Source organism: Schistocerca gregaria, chromosome 3 (assembly GCF_023897955.1).
Source record: "Schistocerca gregaria isolate iqSchGreg1 chromosome 3, iqSchGreg1.2, whole genome shotgun sequence".
Lineage (NCBI taxonomy): Eukaryota > Metazoa > Arthropoda > Insecta > Orthoptera > Acrididae > Schistocerca > Schistocerca gregaria.
The window spans coordinates 640,603,048-640,630,290 of NC_064922.1; the positions used below are offsets into that span (position 1 = coordinate 640,603,048).

General features: G+C 40.9%; 1 protein-coding gene across 1 annotated transcript; it reads right to left on the minus strand.

Annotated features, from left to right (window-relative positions):
• Positions 1 to 484: 484 nt before the first annotated feature.
• On the minus strand, positions 485 to 21,453 carry LOC126354312 (uncharacterized). The gene is made up of 4 exons (XM_050003866.1): positions 21,360 to 21,453; positions 20,981 to 21,204; positions 2,944 to 3,405; positions 485 to 1,423 (listed from the first exon to the last, which is right to left on the minus strand). Exons 2-4 carry the CDS (start codon positions 21,102 to 21,104, stop codon positions 1,314 to 1,316), a joined length of 696 nt encoding a protein of 231 aa, XP_049859823.1. The 5' UTR covers positions 21,105 to 21,204; positions 21,360 to 21,453; the 3' UTR covers positions 485 to 1,313.
• Positions 21,454 to 27,243: the final 5,790 nt, after the last annotated feature.

Consider the following 27,243-nt stretch of genomic DNA (forward strand, 5'->3'; position numbering starts at 1 on the left):
AATACTGCGCCATTTTGCCAGCTACAATATATATTAGCTGATAAGTTTTTAGAGAAACAAAAATGACTGTTACTAGCGCAACCGAAAGCATATTACATGAAAAGCCATTTGTTACAAATCACACGGAATCATAGCATAAGTTACCTTTACTTTTTAAAAGCAGCGATGTTTCCTATGAAAATTACTACCACAGAAGAAACCAAAACTAAATACTGAACCTCCTCCTGCAGTTGAAAACAAGTTAAATCTCGTCAGTGGCTAGTAGTGTTAAATAAAATACTTATTTTAACGAAACAGTCTTATGGAAATGATAACTTTGTCTGATTTTGTGAAATGCGTCACTATTTGTTGAAGGACATTTTAATGGTCCCGCCTCAGCTGTTGTTTACACGTATTCACTTCGTTTAGTTTCACATGAATGGCCAGTTTGGGCCATACAAGCCATTATAAGATGTTATAGGTGCCAACATGTCTCAATATGTCAAACTATTTAGCAACGTACATTGAAGTTCCGAAATCAACACACAATACATGCAGACATCAAATTTAAAGTAGATTCTTCACAGAATACAGTAATGAACATCGTTGTATCTATTACTACGTTCTTAGACACTGCATATGCTCACTTTCATAGTTACAAAACCAATAGATGCTTTGATTTTACACCACTAAAAAGTAAAACAATAGAAAAGATTCTTTTTCTATATTCTCAACACGCACTATTTATAGAAACACGGGTGTTATTAGTATTTAGTGATGGATTTGGAAAATTTAGTATACATTATTTTCCCTAAACACACATTAAGAAAACTGCTTGTTTATTGAAAATTATGTTACAGTAATTAGTCAACGGCACTGTTTTTGATTCTTTCAAACATATTACACGTAATGAACAAAGTTCAGTATCAGACAGAGACAATACTTGCTGTATCTTGTACGGAGTACTGTACAAACGAAGGCCCATACAACGTAATGACTCTCCGAAGTAGTTGTTTCGTTGCTTCAGCTTCCTGAAAGTAAATGTTATCTCAGGCCAGCTTTCTGAACTGTGAGCTGAGAAGAAGTTACTCATTGATTAAATAAATAGATATATAAGTATTTAATCGAAAGACATAAGAGTGCTGCCCTTAACTGATGGCAGCCCGCCCATACAACATAACGACTCTTTGAAGCAGATGTTCCCTGGAATTAAATATTATCTCAGGGCAACTTGCTGAAATGTAAGAAAATGTTTACTCGATGATTAAATAAATAAATTAATTAATAAATAAGTGTATAAACGAAAGACTCAGAGCGCTGATGGTTCGCATCTCTTAACTAGTGGCAGCACGTCCCGTGGACACCACCTTGCGGTACACCACGACAGGCGCGTGGTGTGACTGGCTCTTGACCAGAGTGATGCCACCTGCTGGTACCGGCCGCACTGAAACGCAGAAACACACGTAATAATTTAGTGAGGGAACAGCATGTTTACAAGAATCTGAAGGCTATTCAATCTGCAAACTGGGCAACAAACTATCGATGTTATGGCTAGTTGACATTACACCTAAGACATCTTTGAGGTATGCCCTTGTAGATAGGGCAACCACAGATATGCATAATCATCTTGGATATTACTAAACCGTTTCAGCTGTATTTAGTCCTTTAGTTTTAGATCAATAACGGTTTAGTGGCTCTAGGAATCACACCTTCAGGTGAAAATCTGCATAATAATAAGTCAAGGAGGAATAACTACCCTGAGACATCTCCTGATATGATAATTTTCTAAAATTGTTTAAAGAGTTTTAAAATTTCAAAAACTTAAGAAAACTTTTGAATAAGAATGTTAAAATTTACTCAAATATTTTCAGGTTTTACTTTCTGTCAAAGCTGTTTGCTTGACTCAGTTTATCCAGATTACTTTGAATATCTCTCAACTTTGCTATAAGCGCTCTTAGATATTTTAATCTAGTTTTTCACATGTTTGCACCTTAACACCGGGTCAGTATGGTACAATTTGTTTTGGCCCCATCCACCGTATTCGAGTGGAATCCATGCATCAAGCTGTTTTATTCACTGACATGATCTTTTAGCAGTGTTTATTTTGACGGGCAATGAATGTTTTGTGCAAAGCTCCCGGATCTTTTGCTCCAATGTTTTGATAATGTGAGTACAGGTATTTTAATATTCTTGTGCAAAAGTTTTTTTAAATAGTGTAAGAAGATTAGAGTATTGGTGGATGTCTCAGAGCAGTTATCCTTCTTGATTTGTTATGCAAATGTTCACCTGAAGTCGTGGCTCTTAGTGCCATCTCCGTTACCTTAAAATTTTCAAAGGAAGTAGACTAGACAGCATTGCTAAATGCTTTCTCTAAATCTGTAAGTGCTGTAAAAGTAAGCTGTGTTTCTTCAACCTGTCTTCTAAGGTAAGTCCTAGCTTTAGTATTCCTCACATGTTCCAACGTTTCTCTGGAACCGAAACCGATTCTCCCTAAGGCCCTTCTACTGGTATGTTACTTCGTTCTTTCACTAATATCCTGAAAAACAGATTCCATTACGAAGTAGACCGTTTCGCTGAAAATGTCTATATCTTAATGATGGAATAGCGAGGATTCAGAGATAATGTTGCGTCGCAGTTTGAGCAACATTAATGCAGATATACGAGAATAGTCACCAGTAAGAAGAGGAAAAAACTGCAGGTCTCCCTTTACATGATTGGTTTAATCAATTCATGAGTTGCAGGAAGGCGACCGCATACCACTAATAGAACCAGTAAAGCACTGTGATGTTCAAGTCAACCTCAGGGCCAGTAACAGCTTCACTTTTTAATTGATGAAGTAGCGGCTTCTCTTTTTGTGGTTAAGGAATAAAGAACACTTAATGCGGATCTCATGAGGAACTCATAGTGGCGACAGAGAGGTTGGAGCAAGCAAAGAGATGTGGGGACGGTTTATAGCTCACTCACCGTCCATCCTGGAGGTGGCATTCCGCGCTCCAGCGGCAGCTGGCGCCGTTACCGCCACTTGATTGGAATAGTGCGCTTGAAGATCTTCTTGCTCCACTGGAACTGCCTCTGGTGATCTTCCAACTGCGTGGTAGCCATAGTCTGGATAGCCCTCCATAGAGGGAGCGAAGTGGTGTTCAGCTGCGTAGGGGTTGTGGTGGTAGGGCGAGGGCTCCACCAGCGGCGAGTGTATCGGCTGCACGTGGTGCAGGTAGGGCTGGTGCGAGGGGTGGCCACCCCCACCCGCGGCGGACAGCAGCGACTTGGCGGCCAGCAGCAGCGCCGCGCCCAGCGCCAGCTGGCTCAGCAGCAGCGCCTTCACCAGGAACAGCTTCACCGTCGTCACGCCGCCCATCACCACACTGGCGAGCACGAAGCCCAGCACCAGCGGCGCGATCACCTTACTTGCGCGCCGCATGTATCCTGGAAGCAGTCACACAGCATCAGTATTGAGGCGACAATGGAAGTTAACACACAACTTGCCAAAACAAGAAATAGGTTATAAGAGCAAATAACAGAGACAAAAAATATAGATGTTATGTCCCAGAGTCAATAAAATTTACAAACCACAGTGAATCTTTGAGGAATGTGTGGGGGAGACACTAAAGCTTCCTTTCTATTTCTTTTGCTTCATCTGCCTTGTGACTGGTTTGATGTGACTCCCAACAATTTACTCTCTACTTTATTATTATTTATTTGTTTACTACATTCTGGTGTGTTTACGATGCTATAAGGTACCTGTTGCTTGAGACGTTTTAAAAACCTGTTCCAGTATCATGCTGCACAATGCACTGTCCCTACATTCTGATACAGCATGTGCAGGACAGGAACACACTTGAGTTCCCAAGCCAGAATAAAAAGAGCTAAGTCAGTATGTTAACGTAGTCACGCCCTAAGCTCAAGGCATTCGTCATCTCCTTTTTGGAAGCACTATTTATGTCTTATGCTAATTATTTATACTAAAGCTGCGAGGCAATGAACGGTTTCTGGACAGGGAGAAACCAACGACAATGGAGCAAGGTAGATGATACACAACATCTCACCGTTGCAACGCATCGTCACACAGCTGTCTCTCTGCCAGCTCATGAGCGTCGACGATGAGGTCTAGCATGTCCACTGCTCCTGAATGTCCAGGGCCAAGAGCCCTGGTTAAGCGGTGTTGACTGCAGACTGGTTGTCACAACGAATGTTTCAGACAAGCAGTCATGGCCCCAGTACCTCACTCCACATTACTTTGTTTTTTAACTTCATACTTTTGGTAAAAGCATCTTTGAAAAGGTAGTTAATCTTCGCAGATGGTTTGGTGAATTGTGTAAAAAATTAGCATTAGCAGGAACAAAGGCTGTGGAATGCAAGTGGCTGGAAGTTGTGAAGATGTAATGATGATTTAACAGTAAAACTGTTTATTAGCAACACAGCTTTTGAACACAATCACTAAAATATTAATTAATTTGTCGTAAAACAATCAGTTTGAAAGAAAACAATAATATAACTTTATTATTGATAGTTCAAAGTAAATAATAATAATCCCTAAAAACAATATAAAATGTTCTTTGAGAGGAGTACTAGTATCAATACTTCACTATCAATGGACTAAGTAATTATGCATGCATATTACCAGTCTCACAATTCATAAGCCGTTCTAGTTCAATAATACTCAAAATCCTTGATCAGAGACTAATCACCAAGCCAGCACTAAAACCCTAAAATAAAAAATAGCATTTCAATTAAAAGCAAAATTACACAGAATAAATATGTTAACATAACTGATGCTGTACATTGCACGCAGCCTTAAGCTAAAATATTACACAAATTCTAAACCTTCCTTGCAAACACACGTTATATCGCAACATGAATAATATCAAGTTATAAGACTCTCACTAGACATCAAGGTAGCTAAATCTCAGTACTGGAAGGTATCAAAATACCAACATCAAAACTTGATAATTTATTAACTATGTTTTTACAGTGTAAAAACTAATTTTCCGTAAAGCCTTCCTACAAACAATAACAATGAGACTAACTAAAGTAGGTAAGGTCACTGTGTTATCGAAGTTGGATGTGCAGTCTCTTGTAGTAGATAGTGAACAACCACCAGCACAATTTCAAAACACAATGAGCACACAACTAAGCCAATTAACTGTGGTGAACCACGAAATACGTAACAAGTATCAAAGGAGGCTAACCACACACTGCAATGCTCCCTTCAGCAATATTGTGTACACAGTACTTAGCATTAAATACAAGTCTCTATACGTCTATCATTATAGAGACGGTTAAGAGAACCCGGCTGTTCAATATATACACATCAAAAACAGTTTTGCATCTGTATAGGAAACTGGAATAGAGATCAACAAAAAACATGGTTTCCGTCCTTATTATTGCTCATAAAAACCAAAAACTGCATATTGTATCATACAGTGAGACCTTCAGAGGTGGTAGTCCAGATTGTCCTGTACACACCGGTACCTCTAATTGGCAGTAGCACGTGCTCTTGCACTGATACCTGCCTGCATTCGTCGTGGCATACTGTCTACAAGTTCATCAAGGCACTGTAGGTCCAGATTGTCCCACACTTCAACGACGATTCGGCTTAGATCCCTTAGAGTGGTTGGTGTCTCACGTCGTTCATAAACATCCCTTTTCGATTTATCCCAGGCATGTTCGATAGGGTCCATGTCTGTAGAACATGCTGGCCACTCTAGTCGAGCGATGTCATTACCCTGAAGGAAGTCATTCACAAGATGTGGACGATGCGGGCGCGAATTGTCGTCGCCGGAATAGGTGGCCGAGCGGTTCCAGGCGCTACAGTCTGGAACCGCGCGACTACTACGGTCGCAGTTTCGAATGCTGCCTCGGGCATGGATGTGAGTGATGTCCTTGGCTTAGTTAGGTTTAAGTAGTTCTAAGTTCTAGGGGACTGATGACCTCAGAAGTTAAGTCCCATAGTGCTCAGAGCCATTTTTTTAAAATTGTCGACCATGAAGACGAATGCCTCATCATATGCCGCCGATATGATTGCACTATAGGTCGGAGGATGGAATTCACGTATCGTACAGCCTTCCATGACCACCAGCGGTGTACGTCGGACCTTCATAATGCCACCCCAAAACAGCAGGGAACCTCCACCTTCTTGCACTCGCTGGACAGTGTGTCTAAGGCGTTCAGCCTGACCGGGTTGCCTAAAAAACACGTCTCCAACGATTGTCTGGTTGAAGGCATATGTGACACTCACCGGTGAAGAGAACGTGATGCCTATCCTGAGCAGTCCTTTCGGCATCTTGTTGGACCCATCTGTACCGCGCTGCATGGTGTCGTGGTTGCAATGATGGGTCTCGCCATGGACGTCGGGAGTGAAGTTGCAAGTGCACAGTTTGAGTCGTAACACGACGTCCTGTGGGTGCACAGAAAGTACTATTCAACATGGCGTTGCTGTCAGCGTACCTCCGAGCCTTAATCCGTATGTAGAAGTCGTCCACTGCAGTAGTAGCCCTTGGGTGGTCTGAGCGAGACATGTCATCGACAGTTCCTGTCTCTCTGTATCTCCTCCTTGTCCGCCTTGGTTCACTTCGAGACGCCATGACACTTCACTTGTTGAGAGCCCTTCCTGGCACAAAGTAACAATTCGGATGTGGTCGAACCGCGGTAATGACCATCTACGCATGGCTGAACTACAGACATTCCTGGGGAAATGACTGGAACTGATCGGCAGTCGCACCCCCACCGTCTAATAGGCGCTGCTCATGCATGGTTGTTTACATCCTTGGACGGGTTTAGCGACATCTCTGAATAGTCAAAGGGACTGTGTCTGTGATACAATATTCGCAGTCAACGTCTGTCTTCGGGAGTTCTTGGAACTGGGGTGATGTAAACCTTTTTTGATGTGTGTAAAATGTCGAATTAAAACATCTTCAGCCAGCTGCAGGTGTTATGATTAATCACAGCCATGTCTGTGCATTCCAGGCACAATCTTCCTGGGATCGAGCAGAACACGACCCGATCCACTATTCCTGTATCCAGCAAAGCTCTCTCGATATAGTCAGCCATCAGCTACCACTCAGATGCGCAAGTGTATGTTTTCAAACTAGGCTGTAGCGTTGCTCCCCAGCAGACTCTTTCTGTCACCCAGATTACAGGGGCTGCTCTGTCCTCCTGGTACACGGTTATGCTACTACAGTTTGCCAGAGCCAATCGCCACCTGTTACCGCAACCACACACTCCACGTCTACAGAACCACTGCTCCCCCACATACTGCGAACAGCAAGACACATGCTTGACCCCTGCTCCTTTCATACAGGGCCGCTCAATTATGTTGTTAGTCGCCAAACGCGACTCATCCAACAGGCGCATACTGCGAAACCCAATCTTATTACTAGTAAGATTCACTGTAAACTTATTTGTTCGCTGATGCGACAGTTCCCTAGCAGGCTTTGCCGTCTGCTAGCCTGTTATATTACAGGAAGTTATGCACGTTTTCTGTGATAGCTCCGTTGCTGTTTTCCTTGTAAGTTCCTCTAAATACTACGTTTGCTGGCAAGTCGCGAATCCTGCTTAGAGTCTGACGCCACAGCATACGCTGGCTAACCCTCGAGACGAAACAAACGACACATGCCTGCTGGTCAATCTCCAAGCTTTTTCAAACGACTCTACAGAAACAACAACAAATCAACTACAAACAGCGTTATTGTTAACTCAAAATTTGGAATCACCAGGAGGCGTCCCATGTGGGAGTTCCTTCCCTGAATAACTGATACATAGGTTACTTTCAACAGTGTGGCTTTCTTTCTTTGTGAACTGGTTACTACGGAATTTCCTTTAATTGAATTTCTTGATGCATGGCAGAGTTCGTATTTACTGCACACTAAAGGATATGTACTTCCACAAATATATGTAGCACTTGGGCAACGAACATTCAGTAACACATGAACAAACTGTTTCAGCGAAACAAAAGTATATAATAGCAAAAATATTCATTTACAGACACTAGAAACCTGCACTGTTACCAACATATACAATGTATCATACGTATAATCGTTGGAAACAGAATGTTCACAGTTCTTTTCGAAATAATACTGGTTTCTGTAACAGAAATAAAGGGGGAATGGCGGCATACATGACCATAACTTTAAAATTTGGTATCTAGAGGCCATTTTTCACTTGAAATCCTATAGTGCATATATCAGTGTAATCAGGAAAGACTATAAAATATAATAAAGTCGTAATCCTTAAACAATGGGACGTCCAGGTTAAAATATCAACACTGTTCGGAAAGGGATAGATTACTACTCACCATAATGATGACATGTTTAACTGCAGACAGGCGCGACTAAAATATTCTTATACACTTAGCTTTTGGCCAAAGCCTTCATCAAAAAAGAATACATACACGCGTTCACAAAAGCCATCACAGCTAGACTGCGTGACCGTTGTCTCTAGCAGCTCTGACCAGAAAACATTCTGACTGGGGCTGCTGGAAATAACAGTCATGTGTCTGTGAAGTGTGCTTGGTTGTGTGGATGTGTGGATGTTTTCTTTCGGGAGAAGACTTCGGGCGAAAGCTAAACGTGTAACAGTCTTTTCGTTGTGTCTCTCTGAAAATTAATGACTCATTTTAACAATGACTAGTAATCTATTCTTTTCGTAGTATTATTGTACATATTGCATCTTGCATGTATTTCCTTATAATTTATTCCCATTTTTCTTAGTATTTCGAACATCTTTCTCCATTTTACATTGTCGAACGCTTTAGCAGGTTGACAAATTCTATGAACGTGTCTTGATTTTTCTTCAGTCTTGATTTTATTATCAACCAAAATGTAAGAAATGCCTTTCTGGTGCCTTTACCTTTCCTAACAGCACACTGATAGTCATATAACACATCCTTAACTTTCTTTCCCATTTTCCTATATATTATTATCAGCAACTTGGATGCATGAACTGCTAAGCTGACTGTGGGACAGTTATCACACTTGTAAGGCTCTAGCAATTTTGGGAATTGTGTGGATGATGTTTTTCCAAAGTCTGATTGCATATCGCCAGTCTTATACATTCTACACACCACAATGAATGGAAGTTTGTTTCCCCTCCCCTCCAAGATATTAGAAATTCAGATGTTATGTTAGTTATCCCTTCTGTCTTATTTGATTTTAGTTCTACCAAAGCTCTTCTAAATTCTGGTCCCAATAGGGCATCCCCTTTCTCTTCCCTATCGACTCCTGTTTCTTCTTCTGTCACATCAGATAAGTCCTTCCCTTCACAGAGTCCCTCAATGTACGCTTCCCACCTATCTGAACTGTCTGCATTTAACATTATAATTCCCAGTGCAGTCTTAATGTTGCAGCACTCTGCTTATAATTTCACCAAAGTTTGTTTTGACTTTTCTACATGCTGAGCCAGTCCTTCTGACAATAATTTCTTTTACATTTTTGCACATTTTTCACGTAGCTATTTCGCCTTGCCTTCCCTTGAGTTCCCATTTATGTCATCTCTAAGTGACTTGTATTTCTGCTTTATAAAATACATTTAATAATTTCGAAAATATTCCATTTCTTAAGGTTATCTTTAGATTTTACATTAAGATGTTGAATGTGTTTTTGAAATGTAATGATGATTCTCAGTTAGATATTCAATACAGTCCTGTTTGTCATTATGTAAATTACATTTCGAAAGTAATCGTGTCTACGTGTCATTAATTACAAATGATGTAAAAAAATAAGTACCTGACTGTGTTTTGCTTAGGTACATACGCCTCTTTGAATTTTGATCATTATAAAGTGAAATTTGTAGATAACTAACTTTTGCAGGACAACATTATTACGGAGAAACAAAACCATTACTGAGAAGAAGGTGGGTTCGCAAGCTTTGGTTGAAGCGGGTATTTGCAGTAAATCTTGGTTTCTTACAGTGTGCAGTGCGAAATAAATCATTCATTCAAAAAGTATGTCGGATTGCAGTTATTCCTTCAGTGATATTTACGAAATCAGCCACGTGTTCTCCAACAATCACAGATAATACAATACGTTCGAGTTCACACATCTAAAATTAAAATTTAATATTGTGACTATGCTTGATTGTCTGAATGCTGAGAGATACTTTTCTTTGTCGATGAATACACTATAACTTGTTACTGATGTATTCCTATTAATCAAAATTACAGTTGCCTATACTACGATATAACAAACTCAAAACTTATATGAGCACTGTGCTAGGTCAGTCAGTTCATCCCAGAACAGCCTCTAACAAGCAGTGCAATTATTTATTCATTCTATAGTACCCATCACAGTGTGCCATAAGAAATAAATAATAATTTCTTATATGTCTTTACTCATCCAAGGATCAACTGACAATCATATAGGATTTGTTAAGGTACCTCAACGCAGATGAGTAAGTCAGGTTGTACAACACACAGTACACATAACGTGCTTTGTGAGTATAGAACAGGTAGTCTATGAGGACAGGACAGGTGATCGGCCGTGGCCTTGACTGGCGAACCAACCCAATACTTGCCTAAGTGATTCGGAAACCCAAATCAAGACGGCCATGCAGAGCAGTTCCATCCTTACGGATATGAGTCAGTGTCTCGGCACCTGCGCTGCCTCATCTAGTAAGATCCTATTATTTAATGTGCCTTGATTAGCACAGTTTGTTCCAGGTAACATGTTGTATATATTCCAATCTCTGTTTCCCCATAGACTTTTTGCTGCCTGTGGTTCTTGTAATACCTTGCAACTTTAACACATGTTCGATCATCTGGTCTCGTCTTAGTGTTTTCCATATATTCGTTCACTCGCCAGACCTACTTAGAGTCCTAGTATTTCTTATATTATGGATATACTTAATGTTCAACATATTTCAGTAACACCATATCTCAAACTCTTCGATACTTTTCGGGTTTTGTACAGTCCATGATCCACTTCCACACAATACTCTGACTCAGATGCACATGCTCAGAAACATCTTTTTAAATTGAGTTCCGTTTATAGTAACAGCAAATTTCTCTGTGTCAGTGGTATTCTGTTGCTTATGTTCTCTAATGATGATGATGATGATGATGATGATGATTGGTTTGTGGGGTGCTTAACTGCTCGGTCATCAACGTCCGTACAAAGTTCCAATTTTTTCACAGTCCAATTTTGCCACTGCCACTAATGATGATGTGATGATGATGAAATGATGAGGACAGCACAAACACCTAGTCCTCAGGCAGAGAAAATCCCCAGCTGGTCGGGAATCGAACCCGGGAACCCGTTATCCAGAGGCAGCAACGCTAGCCACTAGACCACGAGCTGCGCGCTTACTTTCACTGAATCGTCCATCATGTGCTATTTTCATTCCATGGTATAGCAACTCCACCATTACTTCACTTAATAAGACAATAGAATTTACGAGAGTTGAAGAACTCAATAGGAACTTTTGATTTGCATTCTTAAATTTCCTCTTACGTCGAAGACGTCACTGAAATTGAAATACTTCGATGAAGCATTTACGAGTAATTTGGAGCTACGACGTCGACTGTTGGTGGAAGATACAAGAAAGTATTACTTGTAACGAAACACGGTTGCACAAGAAAAACGATTGCATATCTACAAAGGAAGGGCATAAAGTACGACAAAATGATAACAACAGTTAGAACTGAAGCATTTTTCAGTGTGCCAGCGCTGACCGTCATGGGTTTTCACTCAACACGACAGACTGCGACTACTAAAGACATAAGGAAGTGTGATTGTAACATAACGTGTCTAATAGAAAGCGTCAGTTATATGAAAAAATTTTTATATGTCATTGGTGTTGGGTGAAAACTTTCCTTTTTCCGTTGATGGAATGTTTGGTGTGAAACTTCACAGGACGCTGAACGCTTTTTTTTTTAATCGTGGTTTTTGGGATGTTATTTGTTTTGGATTTTGATTTTTTTTTCCTTTTCATGAAAGTTGTTCGAAACGAAGTTCTGTCCCAAACACACATATAATTCAATCACGTCACCACTTTGCTCGGAAAATACTATATCTACGATACGATACCACAGTACAGAGTTCACTACACAATAACATTCGTTCCTTTGGTACAGCAGAACTTTGCAAATCTTAAATAACTACATTTATGAATGCGTAGTAGATGGTGTAGCCGAAAGCAGGGTGTACAGTTTCGTAGCCCTTGCTAAGCCGGTACTGACATCCTATCTGTTTAAACTCGTATAAATGCTGCCAAAAATGTAGAATCTCAGACTAGTTACAGGGAAAGGCATTTCTGTATTGTTAGTATCATTATAGCGATAGGATGCATTCCCCGTTTCTGTTTACCAACAAACACAGGTCACTGAGAGAAGCTTTTCTGTTACAGGCATTCGTTCTGTGGTGTCTGTGTTAATGGATGTCTAATCTGTGAAATGATGTCGAAGTTGTCAAACCTGAGGGAAACTTATGAAAAACATAAGAGGCGGTAATCAGATTGATAGATTTTTTATGGTCTCTACAGTGGCCTCAGAATTATGACAGGTAAGTATTAAGAGGAAGCTGAAAATAACTAGTTAAGCACTTTATTCACATCGATAAAAACGTCAAACAATCCAAAGAAATAGTGCAAAAGAAACAAATTACGTGTCTTAAGTGATTCAACGAATCCAAAACACACTAAAGCTTGTAGTACAGTTCAGCGACTGAAACAATAACTGCTTTGTTGGGCGATAGATTGTTCTCTCGTAGACGACTGGATGTCCTGCTTGCAGCAAAAGTACCGTAACATCTTGATTGCATCTGAAAGGGTGTGCAACAAGTCCTGCATGGAAAGACGATACGAATAATCAATCTCATGGCATCTAAAATAAGGAGAGACACGTTACTGAGCTCTCGGAATATGTGACCACAGTGGTAATCTGAAGTCCAAATTGACGCCTGCCTGCTCCGTGACACAGGGATTGATCTTAAAATGTCTCTCGAGAACAATATCACCCTTGTATCTTCCACTGTAGACACCCGTCACCATGCCCGCACACAGCAATGTGTTGCCTACAAAGTGTAGATTTGATGTCTGTTCATTCACACTTTCACTGCTGTTCCTTCGACGTCCAGTTTGTCCAGCAGTGAGAATAAATTGCAACCCCACCTGCCACTCTCACAAACTTGTTTTTCTTGATCATTCACTTTTCTTATTCCCTCTTAGTTTCTGCTGGTTGTCCGTTTGTCCCTGTACTTTTTTCCCACGATAGCAAGTATTATTACTGGATCTGACATTTTCGAAGACTGAGTATTTGATTATCCATTGGTACTTCCTTCGTTAGTGTGAAGATAACGCTCACATGGAAATCCGACTAAAGTCTCTGGCATCATTGACTTTTCATTTCAGATAAAATAGTTCCAAGAACGAATATTTCACTCAGCAGAGGTATGTTCTCTGATACGAAACATACTACCGGATTAAAACTATGTGCTGTACCGGAACTCGAATCCAAGATCTTTGATTTTTGTGGGTATGTGCTCCACCAACTGAACTAACCAAGTAGGAGCAGCACTTGCCCACGAAAGGCAAAAGTCTTTGACTAGACACTCAGTTTTGCACACACTTTTAATAAGCCAGTAAGTTTTATATCAGCGCAAAATTCGACGCAAAGTGAAAAATTCATGCTTTAAAATCCCGCAGCCTGTGGCTAAACCATCTCTCAGCAATATCGTTTCTTTCAGGAGTGCTAGTCGTGCAAATGTCGCAGAGGAACTTCTCTGAAGTTTGGAAGATTGGAGACTATGAGGATTGGTAGTCAGTCTTACTTGGATACTTATGTTGATAGAGCACTCGCCCCTGGATGGCATAGGTCCTGCCATCGTCGACAAGTTTTGTGTAGTCCTGCTACATAACACCTCTTCTTCTACTCTGAACAGAAGTTTAGCAATTGCACCCCTTACCTACACGTCCTCTTTGACAGTGATTTTTTCTACGATCATATCTTTCGAAAAGTTTTTAAATTCCTTTGTCATTCATTGTGATTAATCCTCTTTGCACATCCTGTTAGTACCATCTCTATGAAACATGTACCACTACCTTCCACTCTCATATATAACGTTTTTATTGTTTCATCGATTCGTTAGTGTCTTTCCTGCGTTACCCATGTCAGCTAGTTTTGGCTCTATGTCACAGTGCTCACGACCAGTTGTCAGACTTCATTATTTCTTCTTTATTACATTTCAGTTCCATCATTTACTCTTGCCACGTTTATTTATAGCCTTTGTTACAAACTCCAACAATTTCGACGTATTTCATTTTCTTATACATTTTCAGTATCTTACTTAATCGTTTATTTTAAATCTTCAGCGTGCTAGTAATCACTGCTACTCCACGATCTGGATCTGTGTCCTCATCTGCATTCATCTCTATTTCTTTGTCTTTTCTTCTCTTGTAATATAGGCAAAGAATGTTCCCTGCGACCAGGTGAAACATTGTAGAACTCTAGATGCTTTTCTACCCACTTCAGCCGGCCGGGGTGGCCGAGCGGTTCTAGGCGCTGCCGTCTGGAACCGCGCGACCGCTACAGTCGAAGGTTGGAATCCTGCCTCCGGCATGGATGTGTGTGATGTCCTTCAGTTAGTTAGGTTTAATTATATCTAAGTTCTAGGGGACTGATAACCTTAGAAGTTAAGTCCCATAGCGCTCAGAGCTATTTGAACCATTTTTTCTACCCACTTCGATCCTTTCCCTAAACCCATATCCAAGTCTTCCATACCCTTCCTCTCTACAGCTTTACAGTTACTTAAGATTATCAAATGTTTATCGTCATTCACACATTCAATAGGTCCTTTAATTTAAAAGAAAAAAGTATTGTCTGTTCTTTCACCAGCGTGTGCGTGCGTGTGGAAATTCGCAGCATGTTGGCTTCCTCTTGGCCCTAGGAGAATACCTCGGTCGTGACGCCACTCACAGTACATCCATGTGCTACTTAACATCCTGATATTAACATTACCAGCACTTGTTACGTCGTTCTAGGCTGCTGTTATTCAACTTCGAAGTATCAGAGAAAATTCCTGGCCTTAAAATGTTCCAACTTTGATCACCTCTCACTTCAAACTTTACATTTTTAGCGAACATTCAGAGGTATAACATAACAAGCATTTCATCCTACATCATTTTCCCTACTTGTGCTGCCGCCGGGGTGGCCGAGCGGTTCTAGGCGCTACAGTCTGGAACCGCGAGACCACTACGGTCGCAGGTTCGAATACTATCTTCGGCAGGGTTGTGTGTGATGTCCTTAGGTTAGTTAGGATTAAGTAGTTCTAAGTTCTAGGGGACTGATGACCTCAGATGGTAAGTCTCATAGTGCTCAGAGCCATTTCTGAACCTACTCGCGCTTCCTTAATAATTCTATTCTTCGCAGTCTACACGTGTAAATACGAACTGCGGTCAAGCTTGCAATTAGAATGTTTTACTGTAGAAGTTATTATCAAGACAATAATTCACAAAATATATTAGGTACATATTTTAAGCGATTAAACTGTTCGTTTCTACATATATACATCGGAACTCACTGTTCAGTCTTCTGAGATTACGAACAAAATCTCACAGAAAGAAGATAAGGCGTCGCGTCTGATGACGCTAAAAGCCAGGACACTGTGATCTTAACAGAAAGTATCATCGTGTCGGCAAAAGATAATCGTTGGTGTGTACAAAACATATTACGAAAAGTATAAGCATCAGCTGTCAAAATGTTTGGACACAATAAAGTTTTTGAATAATGACTATGGTGTTATCAGTGAGGAGAGGCAGTGCTCAGATTTCTTATGCTCAGGACTGGTTTACCTCATTTGAGCTAATGACGTTAGCACTGTAGTTGAGAAGTGACTGACGAGTTTATCACGCTATATTTGGTGTAACAATGCAGAAATCATACACGGGGTGACACAAGTCATGGGTGAGCGGCATGCGCAGACACAGATGGCGGCAGTACCGCTTATATAATGTTTAAAAGGGCAGTTCACTGGCGGAGATGTCATTTGAACTTAGGTGATTCATGGGAAGAGTATACGACGTAATTATGGCCGCACGACGGAAATTAACAGCCTTTGAATGAAGAATGTTAGTTGGAACTAGACGCAAGGGACATTCCATTTCAGAAATCGCTACCGAATTCAATATTGTGAGACCCATAGTGTCGAAGTTGTGCCGTGAATACCACATTTCAGGCATTATCTCTCACCACGGACAACGACATGGCCACTTAACGACCGAGAGCAGCGGCGTTTGAGCAGAGTTGTCAGTGCTAACAGACCAACAACACTGCGTGAAATAACCTCAGAAATCAATGTAGGACGTACGATAAACGTATCCGTTGTGAGTGTGGGGTGAAATTTGCCGTTAATAGGCTATGGCAGCAGAAGACCGACGCGTGTGTGTGTGCTAACAGTTCGACATCGCGTACAGCGCCTTTCCTGGGCTCGTGACCATATCGACTGGACCCTGGTCTGCTTCTCGACTTCATTTAGCGAGAGTCGGGTGTGGCGCAGTCGCCCCTGAAGCCATGCAGCCAAGTTTTCAACAAGGCGCTTTGCAAATTGGTGGTGGCTCCACAATGGTGTGGACTGTGTTTACATGAAGCGGACTGGGCCCTCTGGATGCTTGGAGACCATTTGCAGCTATTCATAGACGTCATGTTCTTAAACAACAGTGGAATTCTTTTGAATGGGAATGCGTCAAGTCACCAGACCACAGTTGTTCACGATCGATTAGAAGAATATTCTAGACGATTAGAGCGAATGGCTTCCATCAGTGTCCTCCAACACGAATCCTGCCAAATATGTTTGGGACATAATCGAGAGGCCAGTTTGTCCACAGAATCTTGCACCGGCTACAGCTTCGCAGTTATGGACGGCTACAGCAGCAGCTTAGGTCATTATACATGACACAGAAAAATCTCTCCAGTTTTCATTGATTGGTCGAAGTCACGGAAAGGTTTGTCCCATTTGAAGACGTGCCGTGTACTGCGTCAGTTTGTTCCGGCGTTCGGTACGAATGTAGATGCGACATCTGAGCGATATGTTCATTGAAATAACAGCGAGATATACGACTTTCATTCTGAAATGATAACCAGTGCTTTAGCCATAGAGCACAGCATAGTCGGGTTTCTGAGGTCGGTACTATCTAGGGTTGAACTTAAATGTCGCCGAGACAATGTTTCCACAGCCTTAAATCGCTCCAGGTCTCTGAGGAAAGAAAGCAGATCACTACCGATCTGAACGTGTAGCTTTAGAAACCCATCGATATTTCTGCAGGCTTAGACCTATGCATCCGGCGACCACCTTCTGTCCCAATTTCTATCCTCGGCTTTAGGCCACTCAATATACGAATATGATGTCTGGATAAATGAATTAGTGAGGTTAATTTTTACACGACACTAAAATAATTACAAACTGGATAACGGAAACCATAATTGGCGAATAGGACGCTTTCCAGGAGGCGCATGAGATGCATAGCGCTTGTCTGTTACGAACAGAGGACCGAAGTGGACTCCAGTAACGGTAGTCTGAATGTGATGAATTTCTGCAGCGCTACTGCTGTAACGCCACACACAACTTTTGTGTAAGTTGATTTTCCTAATTTATTTCAATTTTTTGATGCTTCATTATTGAACTAGCTCTCTTTCGTAACGCTGTCCTACAAGAAACAGAGAAACTCAGGTGAAACAGCTATAACACCACACCCTCAGCGTTCGACTAAAAACGTGCTATCGTACAATATAAACCAACAACAATCATTCAACGTGGAACAATCAAACGTCTCAGAATAGCGCGCAGAATACTGTCTTGCATCTTCATTGAAATTACGTAGGTCGCCCTTTGTCTTTCTATACGATAGTAAGTTTTCTTAAACACAACGTATTCGCTGTCTTGGGGTTGGGGGAGGGGTTAACCTTTGACAGTGACAACCACATGTGCTGGCGAAAGTCAGGAAATTCGCGAAACAATCGTCGACCGAAGCTCTTGAGACAGAAGCCAACAGGCATATGTTTACAAGTGGCTACGAAAGCCTCAACAATCTCCTTCAACAATTTTGATTACACTGTATGTATCGATTTCTTGAATTTAAGTTAGGCATTGAATTTAAAATAATTTTACGATGGTCCTATCGTATATTTGCAAGTTACGGAAAATATTTGTTCATAGTATCTTTGTCCTAAAAAAGACGTCATTTTCCTTTATAATTCTGCGAACGTACATTGGGAGAATAGTTAAGCAGTATATTACTTCTTCCCGTGTCTACCTCGGGAAATGACGTTGATGCTGTAATCAAAGAAATTAGAGCCGAAATAAAGTCTTACCAGCAAACTTTCTTCCCAAACACAATTCGGAAATGCGACAGAAAATGTGGAAATGATGGTGGTACATGATGTACTCTCTTCCAAACACCGTATTAGTTTAATGCATATGTTATGAAAAAGAATCGCCGTTTACGTATTTCACTAACAAGAAACTACGAAGGAACGAAATTATCCATGAAGATGACTGAATCCGTTAACATGAATCTAGTAACTTACTATGAAGTGAATCATCAATTTCTGAAATGTGACCTCGATCTCAAAATGGAGACCGTAACAACGTTGTCGTTTAGTTTATGGAGTTCAAAGAGACCGTTGAGGGTGATGGAAGCATGATGATACCAAAGTAAGTTACTCTCGAAAACTGCAAAGAAATAGTAACGAATTTACTGTCAGTTTCGAGTGTGATATGGCACATTTTCATGATTAAGTTCATTAGCAAGGTCACAACTGCGTCTTGAAAAATCATGCACTCCACAACTTGTTACACGTGATTCCTGACTACCACATAAAACTCGAAATATAGTACAACAAGAAGCCCAGATACGTGATGGATGTGTCACTGCGCTGTATTGAGCATCGAAGGAAGAAAGTTTGTCTTTATTGTCCTGTCGGCAATTAGGTCATTAGATCTCGCTTTCGACGATCATTGAAAAAAAAAAAGAATCGGCTGCGTCCGTGCAAAAGATTTATGACGGAATTCATCTTAGTCGATCTGCGGAAACTATGGAAGATCTAAGACTAGATGGTTAGGAAGGGATTTGAACAACGCTCCTCCATAATACAAATTCAGTTTCGTAACCAATATGCCACCTCCCACTGTCCGGTATTCATACTACTGCAAAATTCTAGGAAAAACAGTCAATTACCTAAAAATACGTATAACCAATAAATTAATTTAAAATTACAGTTTACTGATTTCCGACATAATTATATTCTACTAGCTAAATGTATATGACTACTGTAAATGGAAGCACACAGAGGTAATTAAATGTCAACAATCAATGTATATTTATGTTTGCCACACTGAACACTATGTTGCTTTTTGTACACATTCATAAAATTTTGTTTCAGAATATTTACGTCAAAAAAGCTGAGGACATCCCAGCAGTCCAGGAGCTTGGGCTGTTCAAATAGAATTTAAGAACATAATTATCTATTATAATATATTCACGAAGGGCTCTGTGCTTACCATCATCTTGTTAAGTCACAGAGATAGAAAAACTGAATTCTGTGAAAGATTGTGCGCTAATTACCTCAAGAGACTCTTTGATGCTTACTCTTAGAAACCAAATTTTTAAAAAAGCGAACTCGTTCATGGAGAATGTATGGAACTTCGCTAGAAATTTTCGATTTTAATGCATATAATTTATAGATAATTTCTGTTGCAGATACAATTCCCTAGGGGAAATATTTTTTCTTGGGGAAAATGTAATTTGACTGAGCAATATTTTACAAAAATCGAGATTTATACCACAGATCTACAATATAAACCATGAGCGTGCTTTGACTAGTTTTTAGCAGACACGAGAAGTAATGTTATCATTGTGAGAGCTATTGTAAGGCTGACCAGGAGGCAAGAAGCTAGATTGCAGCCCATGAAAAAATTAACGCTTGTTGTAGCTTATCCTTTAGAAATCACGAGAACTACTCTAAGGGGTGCGGTGAGTGGCAGCTAGCTCTGTATGTAGAAAAAAGTAAGCTAATGCAGACCAGTGGTAAAAACAAACCATAATGTTCCAAAACAGCATTAGTAGTTTGCTGCTTGACAAGGACTCATCGTTTAAATATTTAGACGATATGAAATGTAACGAGCATGTAATGACTGTGGCAGAGAAGGTGAATGATCGGCTTCGGTTACTGTGAGAATTTTAGGAAATTGTGGTTCGTATGTACAGGAGACACTACATAAGACACTAGTAAGACCTATTCTTAAGTACTGCTAGAGTGTTTGGAATCCAAAGCAGGACTGATTGAAGGAAGACAGTGAAGCAATTCAGAGGCGGGCTGCTAGATTGTTTACCGGTAGGTTCGAACAACAAGCAAGTATTACAGAGCTGCTTCGGGAACTCAGATGGGAATTCGTTGAGATAAGGCGACGTTCTTTTCGAGGACCACTACAGAAAAAAGTTAGAGAACTGGCTTTTGAAGATGATTGCAGAATGATTCTACTGCCGCCAACAGCCATTTCGCGTAAGGAATACTAAGATGAGATAGGAGAAATTACAGTTTGTATGGAGGCACATATACAGTCGTTTTGCCATAACTCTGTTTGCGAGTATAACAGGAAAGGAAATGACGAGTAATAGTGCAGGGCACCCTCCACCATGCACCGCATGGTGTCTTGCGGAGTATGCATGCAGAAGATGTAGATCTAGAGCCGTCATTTATCCGCGAACATAGAATCAGAATAACTTCGCTACTGAAAAAGCTTTTAATGTGACTAGAAATTTAATTTTTTTACACTTGCATTGGATCAAATGGGCTTAAAACGTCCCTGTAAATGATTATGATGTCCTTAAGTTAGTTAGGTTGAAGTAGTTCTAAGTTCTAGGGGACTGATGACCTCAGAAGTTAACTCCCATAGTGCTCAGAGCCAACTGAACCATTTTTTGCGCCCCAAAAGTGGTATCAATACAATAAGCTAAGACGCAAGGATTTCTGTAGATCCTGAAGGTGAATTTTTAATGAAACAAGTGTACGACAAACCTCTTGCGTCTCGAGCTACGGATGTTTCTTCGGCATCGTCGTTGCTGGCACCTCTCTCGGTCGTCGATATTGTTGCTCTGTCGCTGAACACCGGCGAACTGTTTTCCTGAAGAGTGCGGCCCATCAGTCCATCGCTGTTCCCGAAGCTTTCGTCACAGTTGAGTCTACCAAAGAGACACGGCACATCCACCACCTCGTTTTCCTCTGCGTCAACTTCAGACGCGCTGAAGGCGGTAATAGGTGAGTTGTTAGCAGTCTTCAGCAACAATACAACAGTTAGTAGCGAGACATATTGAACACTGTGGTGCATGATTCAAACGTAGCTGTGTTTTGGTGATTTTGTTTTTAAAAAAGAAGACTTTTTCTGTTAGCTACGTACAACAAGAGGTGTCGCGTGGGTCGCACTGTGAGGATCTGCGTCTGTGTTGTGGGACGCGGCAGCAGACGCGTGTATCTTTTATGGCAGTCACACAGCAGCAGCCAAGCCTGGCGGCGGCAGAGCCTTGGAGAAGTCTGCAAGCCCAGCACGCGTAACGAACTTCCTCCCCCCTGCCTCCATGGCTCTGTTTCTGTGAGGAATGGTCCAAAAATATTACGTGTTAATTGGCTAGTGGAAGGAAGCACGCGCTATTGACTCCCGGCTATCGCGTGTGCACGGAGGCACTGCCGGTTCCGCACGGGTTTTCAGAGCGTGCCTAGAAAACACGTGGCTGCTGTCCTAAGGGGCGCCTTCTTGTTGTTGTGCATTCTGCGACGCATAGATATTAGCCGTACTTTAATCTTTTTGCATCCAACTTCACACTGCAAGTACAGAAGATGTCTATGTAGCAGGGTGTAAGGGTACAGATATCGATCCGGTACTTGACGGATCGAATCTACCCTTTGCAGCTTTTCCGGACAAATAAAATTCATATGTTGCAGTATAAACCTGTACTGGTTTCCTATCTTTAACTCTTCGTCATTGTGTTATTGTCCTGAACAATGCAAGTGATGTAATTATGAATGCACTACCAAACTACCTGAAACTGTAACACTGTACATCAGTACTGCAATTAGCTTCTATTAAATTAATTAGAAAACGAGGACTGTAAACTAAAGAAACGATCCTGTGTAAGTCTGTATTACGTAGTGCAGTGATCAGTGTTACGATGTGAGACGTCCCAATATGTGACTAGCAAATGCAACACACAAAACTAACAGAATAAAAGATGCTACGTAAAATTACCAATCAAATTTTGAAAGAATGAATAAGTAAAATGTTTCTATTAAAAATCCTGTGAATTTACTTGCGCGAACTGCCTAAACAAATTTCCAAACGCTGCATGATACACACGCAAATGTAACACTGCACTGTGAGAATAAAATGGAAATGATCGTATGGTGATTGCTTCCACTGCGACGCTTCCCGGCGCCGTTCTGTGGGCCACCATCTGCTGGCATGCTTCCCACATGTTGGTGGCATCCCCGCAGGTGAAACGGTGCTCGGGTGTCGGGCCCCCGGGCGTGGCATTCCAACAGGCTGACCGTTCAGCTAATGGGGCGGACACTGTGAGAATAAAACTGTCTGCATACGAAATGAGATCTGAAATGAGCTTCACCTCATATGACCCTGACATTAATTTTGAAACGAATTTTGAATGGTTTTATTGTTTCATAACTGATGTAAGTAACCCGTTTGTATGTTGGTAGCGCTATGGATTGTGTTAATGTCGCAGCGCCCTCGGGAAGAGATTCTGTGGTTGGACGAAATAGCAGTTATCGAGTGGCCAGGGAAGTGTATGGACATGATATTCTTAGTGGAGACTCTGTGTTGGTAGGACATCCATTGTAAAGAGAGATGAAATGATGTGTTTGTTACAAAATAGGCAAGGAAACGTATGATGATGGGTGTTGTTGATAATGTTTGGGTAGTGGAATTATTGACAACTATATAATTTTTGGAACCGGATGGCACATGAATAAGGTAACGTTTTCTAAATACATCGTTTGCTCTTCAACAAAATCTTTCTTTTCGGTAACCATATGCCTCCTACTTGTTAGAGTCTATAGTAGTTAGAATCTTTTTATTTAGCTGCTGTGGATCGCGTTATGAAGATTTTCTCTGAGGTAAAGAACTTAAGAGAAAGAATGGGTTTTCCACTATCGGGATTCGTAATTGAAATGAGTTTAGGCAATTATCAGAGTTGGAGGTAATTTCGTATTTCTTTAATTTCATGTTTTATTGAATCTGTGTTAGTGTTAGGATTTCTTGCAGTCCAGGGCCTTTCTTTTGTGTAGATTATTGGACGTCATGTTGTCAATGTATAGCAGTCAATTTGCATTGGGCTTGTATATTGTGCGTAGTAAATGAATAGGTTAAGTTTGAGTTGTCTTTGTCAGGGAAAATTCTGTAGGTCAGTGTTTAGTAAAAAAATATTTAAAGAGGTAGTTTCAATGTAAAGCTTCGTTCCAACTGTCCTCTGAAAGCCCAGTGGTAACGACCGTCCGCCGTGTCATCCTCAGGATGGCGTCACTGGATGCGCATGTAGAAGAGCACGTGGTCAGCACACCGCTCTCCCGGCCGCTGTCACTTTTCGTGACCGGAGCCGATATTTCCCAAACAAGTAGCTTCGCGATGGGCATCACAAGGGCTGAGTGCGCCGTACTTGCCAACAGCGCTCGATAGAGCTGGACTGTCACCCATGAAAGTGCTAGCCAAGCCCGACAGTGCTTGACTTCGGTGATCTGAAGGGGACCAGTGTTACCATGCGGGAAGGCTGACCCTAATAAATTTATATGGCTTGTCTGCAGCTACAGGAGCTCGATACTGCTCAAAGAGATGAACACAAAAAATACGGCGCAGCGGCAACCTAATTGAAAGTAGAGCAGACCTTGCACAATGGAATACAAGGACATGCAACTGTTCTTATGTAGATCATGTTTCGACTTTAGTCAATGTATTCCTCAGAGTACAATGCGGAAACACGCATAATAATTAGAAAAAAACTGTCATGAGTTGACGGTGAAATTTGAACTTGCTAAATGATTGAAAAAATTTAATTTTTTAAAAATTGTGTTGCGCAAGCTAAAACTCATATTTTGTGAATTACAGTGATCTTTCTAAAATGTTTCTTTTTATAAGAAACTCTACCATGAAATTAATATTATTGAATGAGTAAAGGAATGGTAAACTGTAGCCCGTAAGTGGAACCCAAGTGAAAAGATAACTTTGCTGAATCACGTTTGAGCCATTGTGGCTCTCTGTTTATCAGTTCTTCACTTAAGTGCAGGGTTTCCCTACGAAGGAGTGGTAAACGGGTGCTGGCGCGTTCTGGAGGCGTCTGGGGGAAGCTAAGAGTTAGGCCCCGTCGCAGTAAAGACGAGAGTAGGCAAACGTCACAGAGAGAAATGGATCGCTCCGTGGTTGAGAGGGAGAGAGACAGACAGACAGAAAGATAGAGTGTAGCTGGTACCTTACATCACTCAAGGAATGCTGTTGATTTCAGTGAGATTGCCACATGTGAAGCTGAAGCCACGCGTTTAGGTGCTAGTGACTGTCTCTGTTTCCAGTGACATATATTTTGGCCTGCGTAATTACGACCGCAGTGTACTTGTCTCTAACATGATCGCAACGTTTTGAATAGACTGATAGTTTTATGTTGCGACGGGAAAAGGAAGTGAGTTTTCAGTTAGCCTATTCCCGAGCAGTGACGTCATGCGATTTGTAACACTATTAAGTTTTTGTTTGTCATATGCTAGCATTCATATGCTATATTTTACGAATTCGTTTGCTTAAGTGTTTTTTCTCTCTAAAGTCTTGTTTTTGCTGTTACAGGCTATTTTGTGCAGCGAGAAGCAAGTGCTATATTTGTTAATCTCTCTCTCCTTCAAGGAGCTTAAAATGTTTGACTACGTTTCCTTCCTTTGTGGACAGTTATCGTGTGTAACATTTAACACAACGGTTTAAGTGTATATGCATTCAATTACATAAATTTGGTATTAGTGTGACTCTGAAATAAGCCAGGATAATAATCAGATCTGGTCACGTAAGTGGTTTTAAAGTTTGTTTTTATATTTATGTTTGTATTTATAAATGATTGCCAATCTGTACTGTACAAGGTCAAGCACTCTCACCTGGAGTCATATTTAATATTATATTCCGTTCACCTCAGCGCGGAAGTAACTTTCTTATTAAGTATAATCTGCTTATCGTGTATCCATGTAAATACTTAATGCTTCTCAGGTGTCGGTTACAAGTCAGTGGATCAGGGTGGCCGCAAGTGCTGAATCCTATGATAAATTGCCTATTGGATTCTTGTTTCTTACATCTGATCCTTGTATGCTAACTTTAACCTTGTTATTTAAATGTACTGATCGGTGGTTTGTATACCAGGTAGCCGCCTCACGATTACGTTAGTCCTATCTCGGATTGATGGTTGCGCATATCGTTAGCAAAATTCTCTGAGGATTTCATTTCCTGATTGGTCTTTCGGGGCCGGTCGAAAGGAATTTTACTGCCATGGGGACTAGTTGCGCCCGTGCTATCGTTTCCATGGTCCTGTGTTCGGTCGTGGCACTTGAGACTAAACCATGCCGTAACGTCCTGCGGCTCCGGGACAGAAGTTGCTTACCGGGTCGTTTCCAGATAAGCCACTAGAGTTCAAACACCCCAAGGGTCCGCTGGTCCTAAACTAGGTAGATATCAGTTATTAAGTTGGCCATAAGCTTGTATGCCTTTAATGGAGTCACTGTGTACCTTGTTCTTCCTGTATGTTAAAATTCCCTTTGTGGGAGCAGTATTGGTGATCTTGTTACTCTGCTCATTAATAGCAATGTAAAATTCATATACTCCTGAGTGTTTGTATACCGGAAATAGTTCGGCCTTGCTGCTTATCCTAAGTTTAGACCTTGCTTTCTTCTGTCTTGGGTAGAAGCCTTAAGATATGCTTTTTATGATAAAATTCTGTTCCAGGTGCTTATAGAAGATTAAATTAACATTATAATTATAGTTGACTAACTGGGTTTCTTTCATTGGGATTTAAATGCCTTCTCTGTTAACTGATTTTTTCTTAACTTACAGCATGCAAAATGTCTGTGTGTAGTTATTTAACCTGTAAAACTTTTACAAAGATATTTAATCGCTGGGTAAATTTTTAAATTTATTGGTGAATAAAACTGTGTAACAAAAAGATGAATGAAAGTCTGTAAACCCATGGTCCAGTCTTTCCCGAAATGTCCGGCAGTCACCATTCAATGTTTGAACAATGAAACTAACTAGCCGGAACGAATCAAGAAAATTCCATTAAAACCTTCTGTTATTCAAACACATCATAACTACTTGCAAGCAAGCAGTACAGCAACAACATTATCTCAGGTCTTTATTTATCGAATTAATATTTACCATAACATATTCCAAAATTCATCTTCCTCTGTATTTTTGTCTCTGTTCTCTGCAAGCTGTTGCAGACCATCCAGAAGAGTAGCCAACATTCGACTCCCTCACCTGCTTATCTTACTTATCTGAGAATGCTACAGCAACGACGATGCCACTAGCAACCAAAGCTCACATCGCTTGTACTCAGAAACCTGTAGCGTAACATACTGATTACTGAAAACCTCTTTTTTGAAAAATATCCAGTATGCAGATATCGAGGATGACATATGGAATGAAAATGGAGCTCATCAATTTACTTGGATACCAAAAATATGCTAGAAACCATACAGCTTACACTTCTGTGCTTCACCGAAGCGACGTCGCTGACGGGAATGTTCCATCGGTCTAGAGGGGACAAGCTAGCTCCTGGGGATAGTTTGGAGCAGGAGTGAACCAGTCGCATGAGAGCCATTAAACGAGTTGGGCGAGTATGTATGTGAGAAAACTTTCCGTGAATAAAACAGTAATTTTGAAGCTCAGGACTAATTTCGTAGAGGGGAAGTTGATACGGAATTAAAACGAGGGACCGTTCTCTAAGGAATCAGTAATTACCGTATAAGCTCGTGACAATTTAGCGACTGTAATTGTGGTGTGAGTGCAGTCAGAACAAGTGAATGGGAATATTGAGAAACCCCACACGTCTATTTCTTGAAAAAAAAAGATTTACCTATGATTTTGTACTTAAAACTCATAGCCCGGTCGTGGTATAGAGAAATCCAGTATGTATTGGCATTTTTTGTATCGCTATGCATCCATGACGGCCTTGGGAGAGCCAGTCCTGACAAAACTCTACCATCTGGTGAGCAAGATGTATGAAACAGGCCAAATACCCTCTCATACTTCAAGAAGA